The 15,706-nt window shown below is 37.2% G+C and overlaps 1 protein-coding gene across 3 annotated transcripts in view; it reads left to right on the top strand.

Annotated features, from left to right (window-relative positions):
* Fhos (Formin homology 2 domain containing) overlaps positions 1-14,533 on the top strand; it is a 78,585-nt gene extending 64,052 nt beyond the window's left edge. Inside the window, exons 4-20 of one of the 3 annotated variants that reach the window (XM_064220270.1) lie at positions 761-819; positions 4,338-4,522; positions 6,065-6,546; positions 7,027-7,127; positions 7,310-7,732; positions 7,878-8,168; positions 8,347-8,876; positions 11,073-11,075; positions 11,297-11,503; positions 11,591-11,713; positions 11,822-12,079; positions 12,198-12,415; positions 12,706-12,898; positions 13,155-13,276; positions 13,570-13,685; positions 13,956-14,010; positions 14,332-14,533. In XM_064220270.1, the coding sequence (XP_064076340.1) occupies positions 761-819; positions 4,338-4,522; positions 6,065-6,546; positions 7,027-7,127; positions 7,310-7,732; positions 7,878-8,168; positions 8,347-8,876; positions 11,073-11,075; positions 11,297-11,503; positions 11,591-11,713; positions 11,822-12,079; positions 12,198-12,415; positions 12,706-12,898; positions 13,155-13,276; positions 13,570-13,685; positions 13,956-13,981 (3,337 nt within the window). In that variant the 3' untranslated portion in view covers positions 13,982-14,010; positions 14,332-14,533. Of the gene's footprint in view, positions 1-760; positions 820-4,337; positions 4,523-6,064; positions 6,547-7,026; positions 7,128-7,309; positions 7,733-7,877; positions 8,169-8,346; positions 8,892-11,072; positions 11,076-11,296; positions 11,504-11,590; positions 11,714-11,821; positions 12,080-12,197; positions 12,416-12,705; positions 12,899-13,154; positions 13,277-13,569; positions 13,686-13,955; positions 14,011-14,331 lie in introns of those variants that run through there. The other 2 variants (XM_064220268.1, XM_064220269.1) reach the window with 2 other exon arrangements.
* The last annotated feature ends 1,173 nt before the right edge of the window (positions 14,534-15,706 follow it).

Genomic DNA, 15,706 nt, shown 5'->3' with positions numbered 1-15,706 from the left:
TTAACCAACCGCTTAACTCTTCTTGTACATAAAAAATATGAATTATAAATTAAAACAACATACTTTCTATCTATCAGCAAAAAATAAATTCACATAATAAAAAAATTAAAAAACCTAAAACTTTAAAATAAATAATATCTCATAATTGTCTCTTAATTAACTTTTTACTTTTTAATTTAATTTTACAAGAGCCGAGATGGCCAAAGAGCCGAGATGCCCATTGGTTAGAACATGTGCATCATACCAACGTTTCACTACTGAATTGTCATGTGCTTAATTTGTGTTTAAAATTCATCTCGTGCTCGGCGGTGAAGAAAAACATCATGAGGAAACCTGCATTTGTGTAATTTCAACGAAATTGTGCCACATGTGTATTCCACCAAACCGCATTGAAGCAGCCTGGTGGAATTTGCTCCAAACCTTCTCTAAAGGAAGCCCAGAAGTGGGAAATCTGTTAATGTAACATTTTACTTTTTTTTTGTAAAGATAAATTAGTTTTTAAAAACACTCGCTAAAAGTTACCTAACCATAATCGATGTTTGTTATAGCTTATTTCAGATAATTTTAAAATTACTAGTTAACTTCTAGTTGACTGGGTAGTCATGCGAACCAAGAATTAGCCAACGTAAAAGTTTTTGCATAAAAAGGGAAATTTTTTGTTCAATGTAGAATCAATATATAATATTTTGGCTTTTAATTAAGTCCTTTTTCTATCTGTAATATTACAAATAATAATATTGTAAATTCCTTTTATTTCTAGTCGCAAAAATGCGCTGGTCCTTCGCACTCAACTGTCGGTCCGCGTGCACGCCATCATTGGTAAGTTGTAGAACATTACAATAGCATCTGCTCAGCACTCTCGCCCCATGTCATATTTTTCGACGGATAATGTTAATAAGGCAAATCCAAACCAGATCCACCACACCGCTTCAACTGAAGTTTGCATGCACTGTTAATCCAGGCGACAATACAATCTAGTATTCCATTTTAGTAGTACTAGTACTCTATTTTCTTTGTATTAGTACATAAACTAAATGCAAACTTGATTTAAAAACCTATTTTTTAATGAATTTACATTGTCGACAATTTTCAAAAACGTCCTTAAGAGGACTACAAGAGCTAAGTGCCCTTGAGAATCGCACGCACACACTTACAAAATCGACAAAAACGGCAAGCCCGTGAACTAATGGTTAAGCGAGGTTACGTCCATATATTCTAATAGATGGCGCCAAACCGAGCGAAGTAAGATCAATCATAAATCTCATAAAAAATAGATAGGACAACAGAATTATTTTTATTTCTTTCGATGTTAGTTAACAAATTATTATAAAAAAACTGATTCAATTAAACTTACAATATTTTTATTTATATTTTGTATACAATAAAATAGACAGTTTTAACCTTTTTTTCTTTTATTTATATTATTATACCACAATTAGTTCTTATACTAAATATTAAAACATACTAATTTTTAACATTTTATAAAAGTTTGATAATCTATTTACACTTATAATAAAATCGTAAGTGTTCGAAATCTGTAGTGTAGTAACCGTGGGGTAACATATAGCGTAGTGTTTGTTTGTTTTATTAATATCGGTTCACAAAGAAAAAATATATATTCAATTTAAAAAAAAAAACATCTAAATATTTACTAGAAAAAAATGTCGTCAAGTCGATTTGGTTGAATCATTGGTTAACTAGGTTAATCATACTATAACTCCAGCCAAATTCGATGTGGAATGTTTAATAACAAAGCGTTGCTTAGCAACCAACGTCAGGCAGATGCTCAAAACATTCTCTTAAAATTTGGAAGAGTTTCATCGTCGTTAACAGCCTGTAACACTTGGGATAATGACGGTGGTTCATTTCGAAAAAAAAACTCGTGGAACTTTCTTCTTATGCCACTGAGGTCCATTTCGTCTAACAAATCAATTTTTGTCACGCGTTTTGGTGCTGGTGTCGGCGAATGCACACGTTTTTCATTTTTATACTCAGCCAAAACATTATAAACAGTAGACAAGCTAACGCCGGCGGTTTCCGCTGTCTTTTTGGCAATACCTTTTCGATATATAAACTCATTTTTGGGCCAAGTTTCCTCGACAAGTTTATAAATATTGATGAGGGCAGTTTTTTCTAACGAACTCATGGCAGATTTCTTTGCGCGTTTCTTCTTGGGCGAAGAAAATTTCGCTACAGATCCAATCCCACTCGGACCGGGTAATTCAGTATTACTCATCGTAATCTAATATAAACAATATTTGATAACAACAAACTTATAACAATAACGAATTAAAACTAAATAACGATAACAAAATCTAACAATTAATAACAGAACGGAAGAACACCAGAATCAAACACTCGCGAATTGTAAGCAAAGCTAACAACAAAACAAACATTATGGCGAGCGTATAATGCAACAAAATTACGTAGTTACGTTTCGTTTAACTTTATTTGCGTTAAAAAAATATTTTTTTAAATTAATTAAAATCTAACCGCAATAAAATTTCTTAAATTTTATCTGATATATATATTAGAAGAAATTCTAAATATATGTGGTTGAAACAGTGATTATAGTGCTATATTTATGCTAGCCAAAACAAGATGTCTTTTTTTTAATCTGTGTGTAATGAAACGTTGTGTGTAATGTTAACATTCTTAACCTGTTGTGGTTATACTACCATTATAATACGACTAAAAATATACACCACCAATTACGAAGAGCCTGTATCGCTATTATATACCTTCCTAAATCTGCCAATTGCTTAAAAAACACTCCAAATATTACAAACCTGCGATTTCTTTACGTCAGTATTAAAATATAGGGTTGTTAGTTTTGTAGTAATATAATAGTGGTAATTAAAGATTTTTAAACTATTATTTTAAGCTAATTTTCATATAAATTATGTATTGACCGGCTAAATAAAATTTTTGGATTCTGTATTAAATTAAAATTTTTGTGTTTAAACAGGAAATTGTGTTATAATGAATATAATTGTAATTATAATAATTATTATTTTTTATTAAGAGTGTATCAACCCTAATTATGATGACTCATGGTTTGTTTACTAAAATTCCAGATCGAATGTGGCTGGAGGTTTAATCATAAATCTCATCAAAATAGATAGGATATTAGAATTATTTGTATTGCTTTTGACTGTTATTCGAAAATGATTAAAAAATAAAACTGATTTAATTAAACTTAAAATAAATATTTATTTATAAATATTTATACATAAATATTTGGTACTACAAAAAAAAAAACATTTAGTGTTAATTTTTTTATTAAAATATTTAATTTAATTTCACTTGTATGTATGAATGTATGTACATATGTCCTGGAATCTTGCAATCAATATTACACCCACTTCCACTGAAGCTATGGAGCTGAAAGTTGGCACACATATTTAGTCTCGATGACAATGCACGATTCATGAATTGCTGCCATATTCAATCGAATATGGCGGACGTTACAAAAAAATTAAAATTTTTGAATTACGTACAAATGACACTTCTAAATATTCTAGTTCTCTGGTTCACAATAATTACATTTTTTTTTACGACTTTTATTTTATTATTAAAGTTAGTTCATACATAACTTTAATTCCTATTATAAACAAAATCGATAAAATTAAACTCTTACGCAATATAAATAGCTTCCGTGTTATTGTTTTCGACTTTCTTTATTCTGTAAAAAATAAATATATGTTAGTAATTATATTTTTATTAGTTATAAAATGATGTATTTAAAAAATATGTATCTAAACATGCCACATAGCACTTTTAATGAAAAATATCAAATTGCTTCGAGTTCATGGGGATCGAAGTCTCAATTGATGTTATCCATACTTTACAAACAAATATCTTTACAAAATTACAAAAAAACATCTCGTAACGTAATGATGCGGCCAAAAGATCGACACGTCTGTATAGCATCAGGCCTCGGCCGGAAATGTCTGGAAATTTTCATAGCGACAAGTTAAAAATCGAGATTTTTGGATCACCAAGACGTAGGATACCCTTTTATTTGCTTATTTTAACCGATTTCTAAACCATAACGAAACTAAGTATATATGATAAATATATGATAATTATATTTCCATATGACAGTTTTTATATTCTGTAAAGATTTGCCATATCTCGCAAACCTAAATCGCGCTATCAATGCTGTTACAATTATTTTATATAAAAAAAACACGAAATCAATGCAAATTAAAAATTGTAACATATACATATGACTTCGTAGTCACACATCATCAATCATACTCGTAGTATACATGTTTGATATATCATAAAAAAATTGTAACAATAATGACTTCTATTTTTTGTTAATTTTTTAGAGAGATTACTACACTCCCAGGGGCGGGAGCTGCGACGGGCGTTGTTCACGCTCAAGCAGATCCTGCAGTCGGACAAGGACCTGGTGCACGAGTTCGTCGCAAACAAGGGCCTCGACTGCCTCATGCAAGTCGCCACTATGGCAGATCACAACTACCTAGACTACATTCTAAGAGCTCTCGGCCAGGTAAAAATAAGCTTAAAATAAGTTTGACTTAAAAATGTCGATATTTTTTCTTTGAAATGAAACGCACCTGTATTTTTTTGTATCATAAGGTAGATTCGATTACATACGTAATGTCAAAAAAATCCTTTTTTTTTTTATTAAATTCGAATTAAAATTCAGTGATATTATTATATCACACACAAGAATAAAATAATATGTGCAATTATAAATGTTGATAATTCATAATAATGCAACTACAGTAACAATGCTCCAATGGGATTATCATCTGATAAAGAATACATAAAATATACGAACGAGTGTCTACATAAAAGTATTTGCGGAAAATCTAAAAAGGAAATGGTACCAATCAAATTGAACACAGGTATTAGATATAAAAATTCAGAATTCGAAGTTTCAAATTTATTTGAAATATTTTTTGATAATATACCCAATAAAAAAAAACATTTCACTTAAAATCACCGGCATTAGATGCTGCTAGATTATTAAAAAATTAACTTAAAAAATTCACAGAATACTATAGTGTATTTATTAATTTAATATGACAATAGGATTTAATTGTACTAGAAAAGCTTCTATGTAAGCTCAAATACTGCGATGTTAAAGGTAAAGCTCTCGATCTCATCGCTTCATGTTCATACTTAAGTCAAAGACTCCAACAAGTTTTCATTAATGGAATAAAGTCTTGTGGATTTACGCTAAAAAATTAGGTTCCGCAAGAATATGTAAATGATCTTTCTTGTGTAATATGTTAAAGTTATTTGTGATATAGTATTAATTTCTGACGATAATTCACTGATTTTTAAGGTCGACTGAAAAAACTAACTATGACGATGTAAACAGTGCATTATCACAGATATACGATTAGTTCACAATAAATAACTTAGTTTTGAATGCTCAAAAAACAAAACGTGTGGTTTTTACCCCACCAAATGTTAGAAAGCTATGTTATATATAATATATCATTTAACGGTGGTTGTCTTTATACTACAGTGTTTTTAGAAATAGCATTGGATTCTAAGTTTCACTGGAGTCCTCATTAATGGTCCCTTACTGGAAGACTCAGCTCCGCAGCATACGCGGTTAGGAAAGTTAGACAACTAACCGATATTGATACCGCTCGTTTAGTTTATTTTGGTTATTTTCATAGTTATATATCATAAGGCATATTACTTTTGGCTACAGATATTAAATCAGTTTTTATTTTATAAAAGAGAGCACTATGGTCTATTTATAAACTTGAAGCTACAGACTAAGTAGGAATACTCACTGTTACATCACAATATACATATTTACAACAACATTATATTTTGTTGTTGTATGTACGTAACGTAGCATATAACGACCCTGCGAAGTCAGTAAATTCTTCTTGTGTCAAGGTATCCGTTTCTATATATATATATATTCTATATATATACATCATCTTATCATCAGATCTTTCTTGTTGACTTTTAGGCAGTTGTGCAAATTTTCATCAATCATCAATCATCAATCGTGCCGATACCTTTATTGTGTATGTCTTCATAATATCATATTATTTTACAGATCCTTCTTTATGTCGACGGCATGCACGGCGTCATGAGTCACAAGCGTTGCGTCCAGTGGCTATACTCCCTCATCTCCAGCAAGTTCAGACATGTCGTCAAAACTGCTCTCAAACTTCTTCTAGTCTTTGTAGAATACACGGAGAAAAATTGTCTCATCCTCATCGACGCCATCACCGCCGTAGATAGTTCCAACAGCAGACAGCCGTGGTTAAACGTAATGAAAATCCTTCAAGACTTCGATGCATCCGACACGGAACTCCTTATTTACGCTACAACGCTGATTAATCGATGCCTCAATAATGTGCCCGATAGAGACATGTACTACGACCAAGTGGACTCCCTGCAGGACCAGGGAATCGATGACATCATACAGCTGTACATGTCCAAGCAAGGGACAGACTTAGATCTCCTAAGGCAATTGCAAATATTCGAAGCTGTGCTTCTGTATGAAGATGGTGATGAAACTGGAACCGCGCTCAAGTATGTAACAAAACCGTGCTAACAATTATTTAGAATAATCTACCTATTCACTCACGACGGAGTCGCCCATCAAGTTTCAATTATTATCGGTGTGCATTACTATGACTGAGAGACGCTCGTGCTTATTATAAATCTTAGCGTGAGACGACAGAAACTAAACACAGCAAAAAAAATCAAATTAAGTTATATTTGATAAACTTATTTTATTAAGCAGCGATCATTTAACGTTGTGAGCACGTCTTCGTAATTAAATAGACCTATAACAAATAAGTATTTTAGTAATTATCTTGTAAGGTTATACTTCAGCAAAGTGGACCTTATATATAACGAGTATCTTCTAATGACGACCACCAATTTCCTCCAGCGCTATCCACTGCTCACTCAGACTCTTTTATGCTTTTAAAATATCAAAAATATTCAATATTTCGTACTATTTCATATGAGTCATTTTAAAAACAAACTCTTTTCTCCACTTCGTAGACAACTAGATGAGTCTGTGATAACTTCACTGAGGCGAAGAAGTCTAAACCTGAAACCATCTGAACGACGCAAGTCCAAGAAACTAGAAGTCAAAGAGAAAGGTAAGCGCTGGAAAGTTAAAGATAGCATTGTTTTACTCCGTGTGACCTTGCATGCTCAATCTGTTGAGTGTATTTCTTGACTACATTTCATGTCCTTTAACTTCCGGTTATAATCGATGTCTATTTTTTTCGCATTCGCTTTGACTATGCCTTAAACGTCGCATTTCACTAACAATCAACAGCGAAGCCAGTCCAGGTGGAACCAGACAACATAATGAGCACACCGCGACCTCAGTACCTGCCAGCCATTATCGATACCAAGGAAAACAAAGAGTTGAGCTCAGTTCTCAAGAGGCGAAGGGACAGGTACGCAAGACAGGCGCATCACATTATACAACAGCAAGAACTGCTGAATAACTCGAATGGAATTTACAATGGGCTGTTTGAGAAGAACGACCAGTGGACCCCGAATCGTACCTACAACAATAACGGAACTTACACAAACACCAATGGCACATTCACTAATTCGAGCTTAAAATACACCATAAACGGCACAGTTAATGGTACCGTCATATACAATTCCAATGACGTCAATGGACAAGAGGAGGAGATGACTTATACAAACAGAACCAAACCCAGTTACATACCGGAAGTTCTGATGAATGGTTTGTGCATTCGCTAACCCACTAATTTGCGCTTATCATGTTTTTCGCTAAATTTATTTCCATTTTTCCGTTACTATAATTTTTATTCAATTCATTTTAATTTTTTTATTTACAAACAACCCCTATCATAATGTATTATGTTTAGGAAACCAAAGATACACAACCGGATTGAAACAGAGGATCCAGAATGGGACTTTGGGTCACAGCGTCAACACAACCGATATTCTGTCCACGGTGAGGGCCGGACAAGACTTCTCCCCAGACCCAAAAGATGACAGGGAGATCCTGCTGAATCGAGAGCACAGTATTAAAGACCTTGCTCAGAGGTTGACAAGTCCCCTAACTCCCTCCACGGAAGAGAAGCCTATAAGGGTCTCCGAAATGGCAGGAATCGTATCGAAAGCCAAAGAAGAATTAGCCAAATCAACATCTAAAGGTTATTATTAATTACATTTATTAAAAATCTTTTTATAAACTATTTATATTCTTTTAGATTTTGATACATATTACGTAAAATATATATTTTTTTAAATTATATCTTGCAATCTAACTTTGATCAAAGATTCCGAAACGTCTAAATATCGTCTTTTTCTAAATAAACGTCAACTTCACAGAAATGATAAAAAGTCCAGCCATAGAGAAAAGTACAAAACTACACGAAATTAAAGTATCAGAAAATGATTTACACTGGGAAGAGTTGAGAAAGGGCTGCATCAACAGAGAATTCCACTCGTGTGACCTGGATTTTTCAGATCTCAGATACGATTCAGATGAGGAGATGGAGTCACCAACTTCGAATGCTATCCCTCCTCCTCCACCTAACCTATTGCCCCCTCCTCCACCTAACATGCTCCCGCCATTAGGCCTTCCCCCACCTCCACCAAACAATTTCTTCAGCTTACCCAAAAACTTGCCAAGCATGACATCACAATCAGACATATTAAATGATTCTAACAGTTCAACGTTAAAGAAGAACAAAAAGACAGTAAAACTTTTCTGGCGGGAAATTCAAGAGAACCCCGTGCCACCCCCAGCCAGACCCAAAATAGGGGGATTCATTTGGGACGACCTGCCAGAGGTCAGCTTGGATACTGCGATGCTAGAACACCTCTTCGAGTCCAGAACCAACGATTTAATAATCAAGGTGAGTTAAATAGATCATTTTAAAACACACATCAAAAATATGCTTTAAAAAATTAATATCCATAGTTTTGTATTTTTCTAATATAATGAAATTTTATGTATTTATACTACTTTTTTTTTTCTCGCTGGAAAAACGCATTACGCGCTTCCCCCACGTGATGGAAGGTGGGGGGGTGTGTGGGACTCCCCGGAGCCCTGAACGCCGAGTGCGCCCAGGTACGCCTGGTTTACCCACTAAAAAACCAGCGGCACCCTCTCCGTCTTTCGGCGGGCGCCACGGGATCGCTTGCGCATGCTACCGTGACACCCTGACGGTCGGCCCGCCTATGCGGGCCTCCAACACCTAGAGGGGGTTCTCGGGGTACTGACACCCCCCCTAGTCCCTGCGACGCCTATTGAGGCGGGGGGAGAAGGTGCGCGTAGCGCTTCTTCCTCCTCCCCGGTCGTCTTCGGCGAGCGGATCTGCAGCGGCATCCTCTTCCCGCTCCCGCTCCGCGGCTTCCTTCTGCGACATCACGTTTTCGCAGAAGGAGCGCATCTCCGACCAGCACGTCTCGCTACCAAGCATTTCGTTGACGATGCTCGGCAGCGAGAGGTCTCCGCCCATAGTCGCCGCCAGGGTGTGCCTCTGGGGCCCCCACGCAGCACACTCACTCAGGGTGTGGTGCGCCGTGTCGACTGGCGCACCACACTCGTGGCAGGAGGGTGACACCTCCCGCCGCGCTATTCCGTGCAGGTACTTACCAGTCGAAACCGACGTGCCACAGAATTGGGCCGAGAACCGACCCCTGTGGAACGCCGCAGCCTACCCGACGCCGGACCAACCTTCCATTGACCCCCGCCCAGAGGACCTCCCTGTCCTGGAGGTACGCCTCCAGCAGCCTCCTGAGATAGGTCGGCACCCCATGGTATCGGAGTGCCTCCCGTATCGTCTCGAAAGGGAGACTGTTGAAGGCGTTCGCCACGTCGAGCGACACCGCCAGGACGACTTGCCCCCGGGCCACCGCTTCCGTCGTCCGAGTCTTCAGGGCGTCCAGGGCGTCGACCGTCGACCGGCCCGCCCTGAACCCGTACTGAGCCTCTGAGAGACCTGGACCGACCTCCTTGAGGTGCTGAACGAGACGGGCTGCGAGGATCTTCTCGAAGAGTTTGCCCGTCTCGTTCAGCAGCACTATTGGCCTGTATGCCGAAGGAGAATCCAACGGCCGACCTTCCTTCGGCAACAGGACCAATTTCCCTTCTTTCCAAGGCTTCGGAAACTGCCCGCTGCACAGGCATTCGTCGAACATCTCCCGAAGCCTTGCACCCAGGAATTCCAGGGTGTCGCACTAAAAACCCCCGGGAACCCCATCCGGACCCGCCATCTCCATCTCCCGCTCCGTGATCAGTGGTGGAGCCACTGCGTCTTCGCTCACGGAGCGGGGGGCCATCTGCGGAGAGACATGCTCGCCTGGATGGGGAAAGAGTTCCTCGACCAGGCGCAGGAGGAGTTCCGGCGGCAGCGTCTCGGTGACGGGGGCGCCTTGAGTGCGGAACTTCCCGCGTACGCCGCGGTACGGGCGCCCCCACGGGTCTCGATTGAGACCCGCCAGAAGCTCCTCCCTGGCCTTCCTGGCCTCAGCTCTAAGCCGAGATAGGTCTCGAACTCAGCGAAGCTACGGTTAGGGGAGAAGGACGTACCGACGACAACGTACTCCCCCCACCCCACCACTACGTAGCCCGAGCCTCTCTCGATGAGTGAGAGGGGGGGCCCCGTTCCGCTCCTCGTGAGGACCGCCACCGTCATCTGAATCAATATACCAAATGACAGAAATTCCTTTTTTTCGATTTCCCGAGCGGAAATCGAGAAAACGATTGCGGGGCGATGATCTGGGGGTGGATCCGAGTAGGATTCACGAAAAATTGCGGTCAAAATCGAACAAAAATTTTATATGAAAAAATGTAATACTACGTAACGGATAGGACTTAGCGAAATTATAACAGATAAATTAAAATGTGAAAAAATATGAAATAAACGATGAAATTAATTAAAATAAACAAAAGTAAAGCGAAAATGTGCAGTGAGAAAATGCGATATCTCTAATATTTTAGAAGATATGTATTTATACTACTACTCAATCACTGTCCAACTCTATTCTGAAATAACCGCTATATTTTTTATTTTTCATGTAACCGATCGTACTCTTCGACGCAACAGGAAGTAAGTAACTCCAAGTTATTTATTCGTGTATCTTATAAAAAATTTTGAATTTAAATAAATATAAAACTCTTAAATAGTGTAAAAATTTAAACTTATAAAATTTCTATATAAATTGTAAATCAAAAGTCATTTTGAGCAACCTTTACTGACCCTATGTTCTTTAAATTTATTTAGAATATATCATAATGTATATATAATTAACGATTCAATTACAAACATAGAAACTTATGGAGCCAAAGAGAAACCTGATTCTGGACACAAAAAGATCGAACGCGATCAGCATAGCCATGAAGAAGTTGCCTACACCGCAGACCATCAAGGTAGCGATAATGAAGATGGACGCGACAGTCATCGGCCGGGAGGGGATCGAGAAATTACTAACAATGCTCCCCACACACGAAGAGAAGGTCAAAATACAAGAGGCACAGGTGTGTTCCATTTAATATAATTTGTTATTAGATATATATATATATATATATGTAGGTTGTTTATTAATTTATTAAAAATTATTCCAGTTCGCAAACCCCGATCTACCTCTGGGCTGTGCGGAACAGTTTCTCCTGACCCTGGCCTCTATTAATGAGCTGTCGTCCAGACTTAAGCTTTGGGTCTTTAAGCTGGATTTTGATAATTTAGAGGTGAGAAATTAACAAATTGTATACTAAAATTACGTAAACATATTTATATTTTTGTCGACCTATTGTTTTTTCTCATAATAATATGTTGTGATGTATATAACATTACAGAAAGAAATAGCAGAACCTCTAATGGATCTAAAGCAGGGCATAGAACTGCTGAAAGCTAATAAAACATTTAAAGTAATCCTTTCAACACTGAGATCTGTAGGCAGCTTCTTGAACGGTAATCAGGTGAAGGGATTCCGGTTGGAGTATCTCTCTAAGGTGATGGAGGTTAAAGATACTGTTCATAAGCACCCACTGCTGTACCATATTTGCGAGATGATCATCGAGAAGTTCCCGGACACCACCGACTTCTTTAGTGAGGTACACGAGACTTTTTATATAAAACAATAATTTATATCTACAGAAACATATATTTAAACGAAATTCTACTTTTATTTATATTTTAAGCATTTTACAATTTATATGCGAATTCTGCTAGGTCGGTCCTGTTATACGCGCTTCAAAGGTTGACTTCGAAGTGCTCAGCGCAAATCTCCTTAAATTGGAATCTGACTGCAAAGCTTCCTGGGATCACATGAAGAGGGTCGCTAAACATGATGGCTCGCAGATATTCAAGACCAAGATCAACGAGTTCCTCACTGATGCTGCGGAGCGCATAATTTTACTCAGCATCGTAAAGAAGCGGGTCATGAGCAGGTAATTGGGTATTTGTTTGAGAAAATGATTCAAAGGACTCCCGGTAAGTCTGACATCAATGGAACAAAAAAATTAAAAGGAACTCAAATCTCGCAACATACTATATTTATTTTTATTTTTGTTGTACTGTCTTCACAGACCTGCAGTCCGTGTCGTGTTCATGATTTTATTTATGTTATTTAAAGTTTTATTTTTGGTTCTAAATTGACGATAAAAATTTTGCATTGAACTTTACGATGGAATGCTTATTAGTGACCGGTGTCTAAATCTAGATTAAATATTAATTTCAGATACAACAAATTCCTGCTCTACCTCGGCGTGCCGGTGGGTGACGTCTCCAAGACCAGACCCTCAGAGCTGCTGAAGGTAATCGCGGAGTTCGCCCTGGAGTACCGCACGACGCGCGAGAGGGTGCTACAGCAGCTGGAAAAGAGAGCCAACCATCGCGAGAGAAATAAGACCAGAGGAAAGATGATCATTGACGTACGTGTAATACGACTACAAGACATTCCTATTGAAAACATCACACTTATATATGTATCCAAGGACTTTATTTGCTTTTAAACGAAAACTAGACATATTAAAGTTGTATGTAACTGGTTGTATATATTACTCGTAAGATTTTTATGTGTTATACGATACTTCGTCGTAACGGGTGAGGAGGGCTGGGAAGGTGGGGATTAGGACGTAATAGGAAATCTTGTCACTGAATATGTATGACCGTGTGGTTATGTCACAGGTGGGCAACTACGCGAGCAAGGGCGAGCACATGGCGGACAGCGCGCTCAAGGAACTGCTGAAGAGCGACGCCGACAGAGACCTGATGGACTCGCGACGCAAACCGGCCATGCGTCCGCGCAAGTCAGTACCAATACACCTTATTATAGACGATGTAGACGGATCAGCTTACATAATGAGTGGGGGTTTTATTAAATATTATTAAAGTTCAAAAATATAAAAAAAATCACTTTAGTCTAAAAATGCTCATTGAAGTTAAACAGACTCCTAAACACAGCTAAATACTATGACGATTTTTTTTAAAATTATTCAAACGTATTTAGTCAACGATTATTAATTAGAACAACAATATGTTGTCATAGACTTTTCTTATTGGAATATGTGAATTAATGAAGTAAAATGTTGCACCCGTTCAGCGGAACAACTGCGCCGGAGGACGAGATAATCGAGAGCCTCGTGCTCTCCTCCACCACCAACCGACGGCCGCTGACGAGGGAACGGCGCCGGAACCGACTAGCGGACAGGAAGAGCTGTGAGTACCATCTCACCGTCACCACGATAGTACATCAGCCCTCGTATAAGAGCAACTGACAACTGAGCAAATGACTGATCTTTCTAATGCGAATGATGCGAATTTATATCTATACATTTTTTTTTTTAATAATGTTAAAATGGGTAATATTCTCCCTTGCTCGCGCGCGCAATTTTTTTTTTGCTGAGCGAAATAATTTTGTATATTTTATAAGTGCTAGGCGACTTATATTATTTGTTGTCATAATGATCGCAAATGATCGGTTTCCAGTAAACAGGACTCTAGACGGGCACTAGTCGAGGTCCGGCAAGCGGAGCAGCGCCGGGTGAGTACGTGTGTGTTGTATGCATATAGAAGTTTATTAATACACAATCCCTTGACGTTGGCATTTAAACTTCAACAAAAGTGGATAAGAGAAACAAAGAGAGAACTTAACATATCACTCGTGTCAGGCCATTGTCGTCCCAGGGCAAATGCTAAGCCGATTTTTCATTGGTAATCCATCAGCTTACTTATAGTAAACAGTATTAAATAAATAAATTTGATTGCTACTAAGGGATTGCTTAATTTTAATTCACTATGACCAGTCATTGAAACATTTCGAACGACATAATTTTATTCTAAAATGTGAACCATTTATTTCCAGGTCGCGCAGGAATTCAACAAAGATAGTCACACTTACGCCTAATTTATATTGAATAAGTTTTTATATTGTAACTCGAATCTCACCCTAAACACAACGTACGATTATGTTAATTATATGTAATTGTTAAATAATTCTGATAAATAATGGACATTGTAATTTTTATATTCAAACGTCGTCTAATACGTTTTTGTACATAAATACGAATATCTATCTAAAATAATTATTATAGTAGACTAATTAGCTATCATAAATCTATCCAATCAATTAATTTATTCTTTCTTTCAAGTAACTCAATGTTTTTTTATTATTGACTCGATCTCTTCCTAAATATTTTATAAATTAAGTAAAAATTTTACGGAAATGACGTGAACCTCTTTTATGCTATGTACAGTTTGAATCTTTTAATTTAGGAGTCATTCGAGGTTGCCTTTGAAATGTCAGTGCAAATGAGAATTTAATACAAAATGTTAAAACTCCGTAGTGCATTGCGAACTATGACTACAGTAATTGACTATTTACCGCGTGGCGCGTCGTGTCAATGACCAAGGGCCTGTCATCGTGTAAGGATCCGTTCTTATTTCTGTAACTACATGCTAGTTGACATAACTTCTTCTTTCTATTTTTCGTAGTATTTCACAAATTTCATTTAAACTTTCAAGGTGGCAGGTGTTTTCACGTCTATTTGTATGTATTCGTCATTAGTTATGCAACTGCAATAAATTTAAGACTTTCAACCGTGTTAAGACAATCTGTATGTTGTGTTTTCATTATTCCTCTGTGTATTTATTATAAATGTAAATATATGTGTAAATAACAATGAATTAATAAATGTGATATTGTTTATTATTTATTACACCTGGTAACCCATTACGCTGTCTTCAAAGTCATCAGAATCATCATAAGGCGGCGAGCTCTAAGTGCAAAATATATATTTATAGCGTAGTATAGCATAACTAATTAAATTATAATTAATACAGGTGGATACCTGAGTCATTGGATGGCCAAATTTAAATTGAAACTGTATCATTGGATTTTTAAAAAAGCAATATTCCAAATTGTTTAATTTTTAAGTGCTACCATCAGGTCTGTAACACCATGTTAGAAATTATGTCCAATAGCCACCATGGATTCCGTAAATCTTTAAAAGTAGGGAAAATAGGTAGGTAGGTAGATTTACGAAAAAGCAGGCACCGAGCTAGAAGTGGTCACCACTGCCCATAGACATTGGCGCCGTATGAAATTTAACCTATTCCTTACATCGCCAATGCGCCACCAACCTTGGGGACTAAAATGTTATTTCCCTTGTGCCAGTTCTACCTATATTTACACTGGCTCACTCACCTTCCAAACCGGAACACAAAGGTACTAAGAATAG

This window comes from Vanessa tameamea, chromosome Z, assembly GCF_037043105.1.
Source record: "Vanessa tameamea isolate UH-Manoa-2023 chromosome Z, ilVanTame1 primary haplotype, whole genome shotgun sequence".
In the NCBI taxonomy this organism is placed as follows: domain Eukaryota; kingdom Metazoa; phylum Arthropoda; class Insecta; order Lepidoptera; family Nymphalidae; genus Vanessa; species Vanessa tameamea.
The sequence above is the reverse complement of the archived record's forward strand: the minus strand, read 5'-3'. Positions and strand labels throughout refer to the sequence as shown.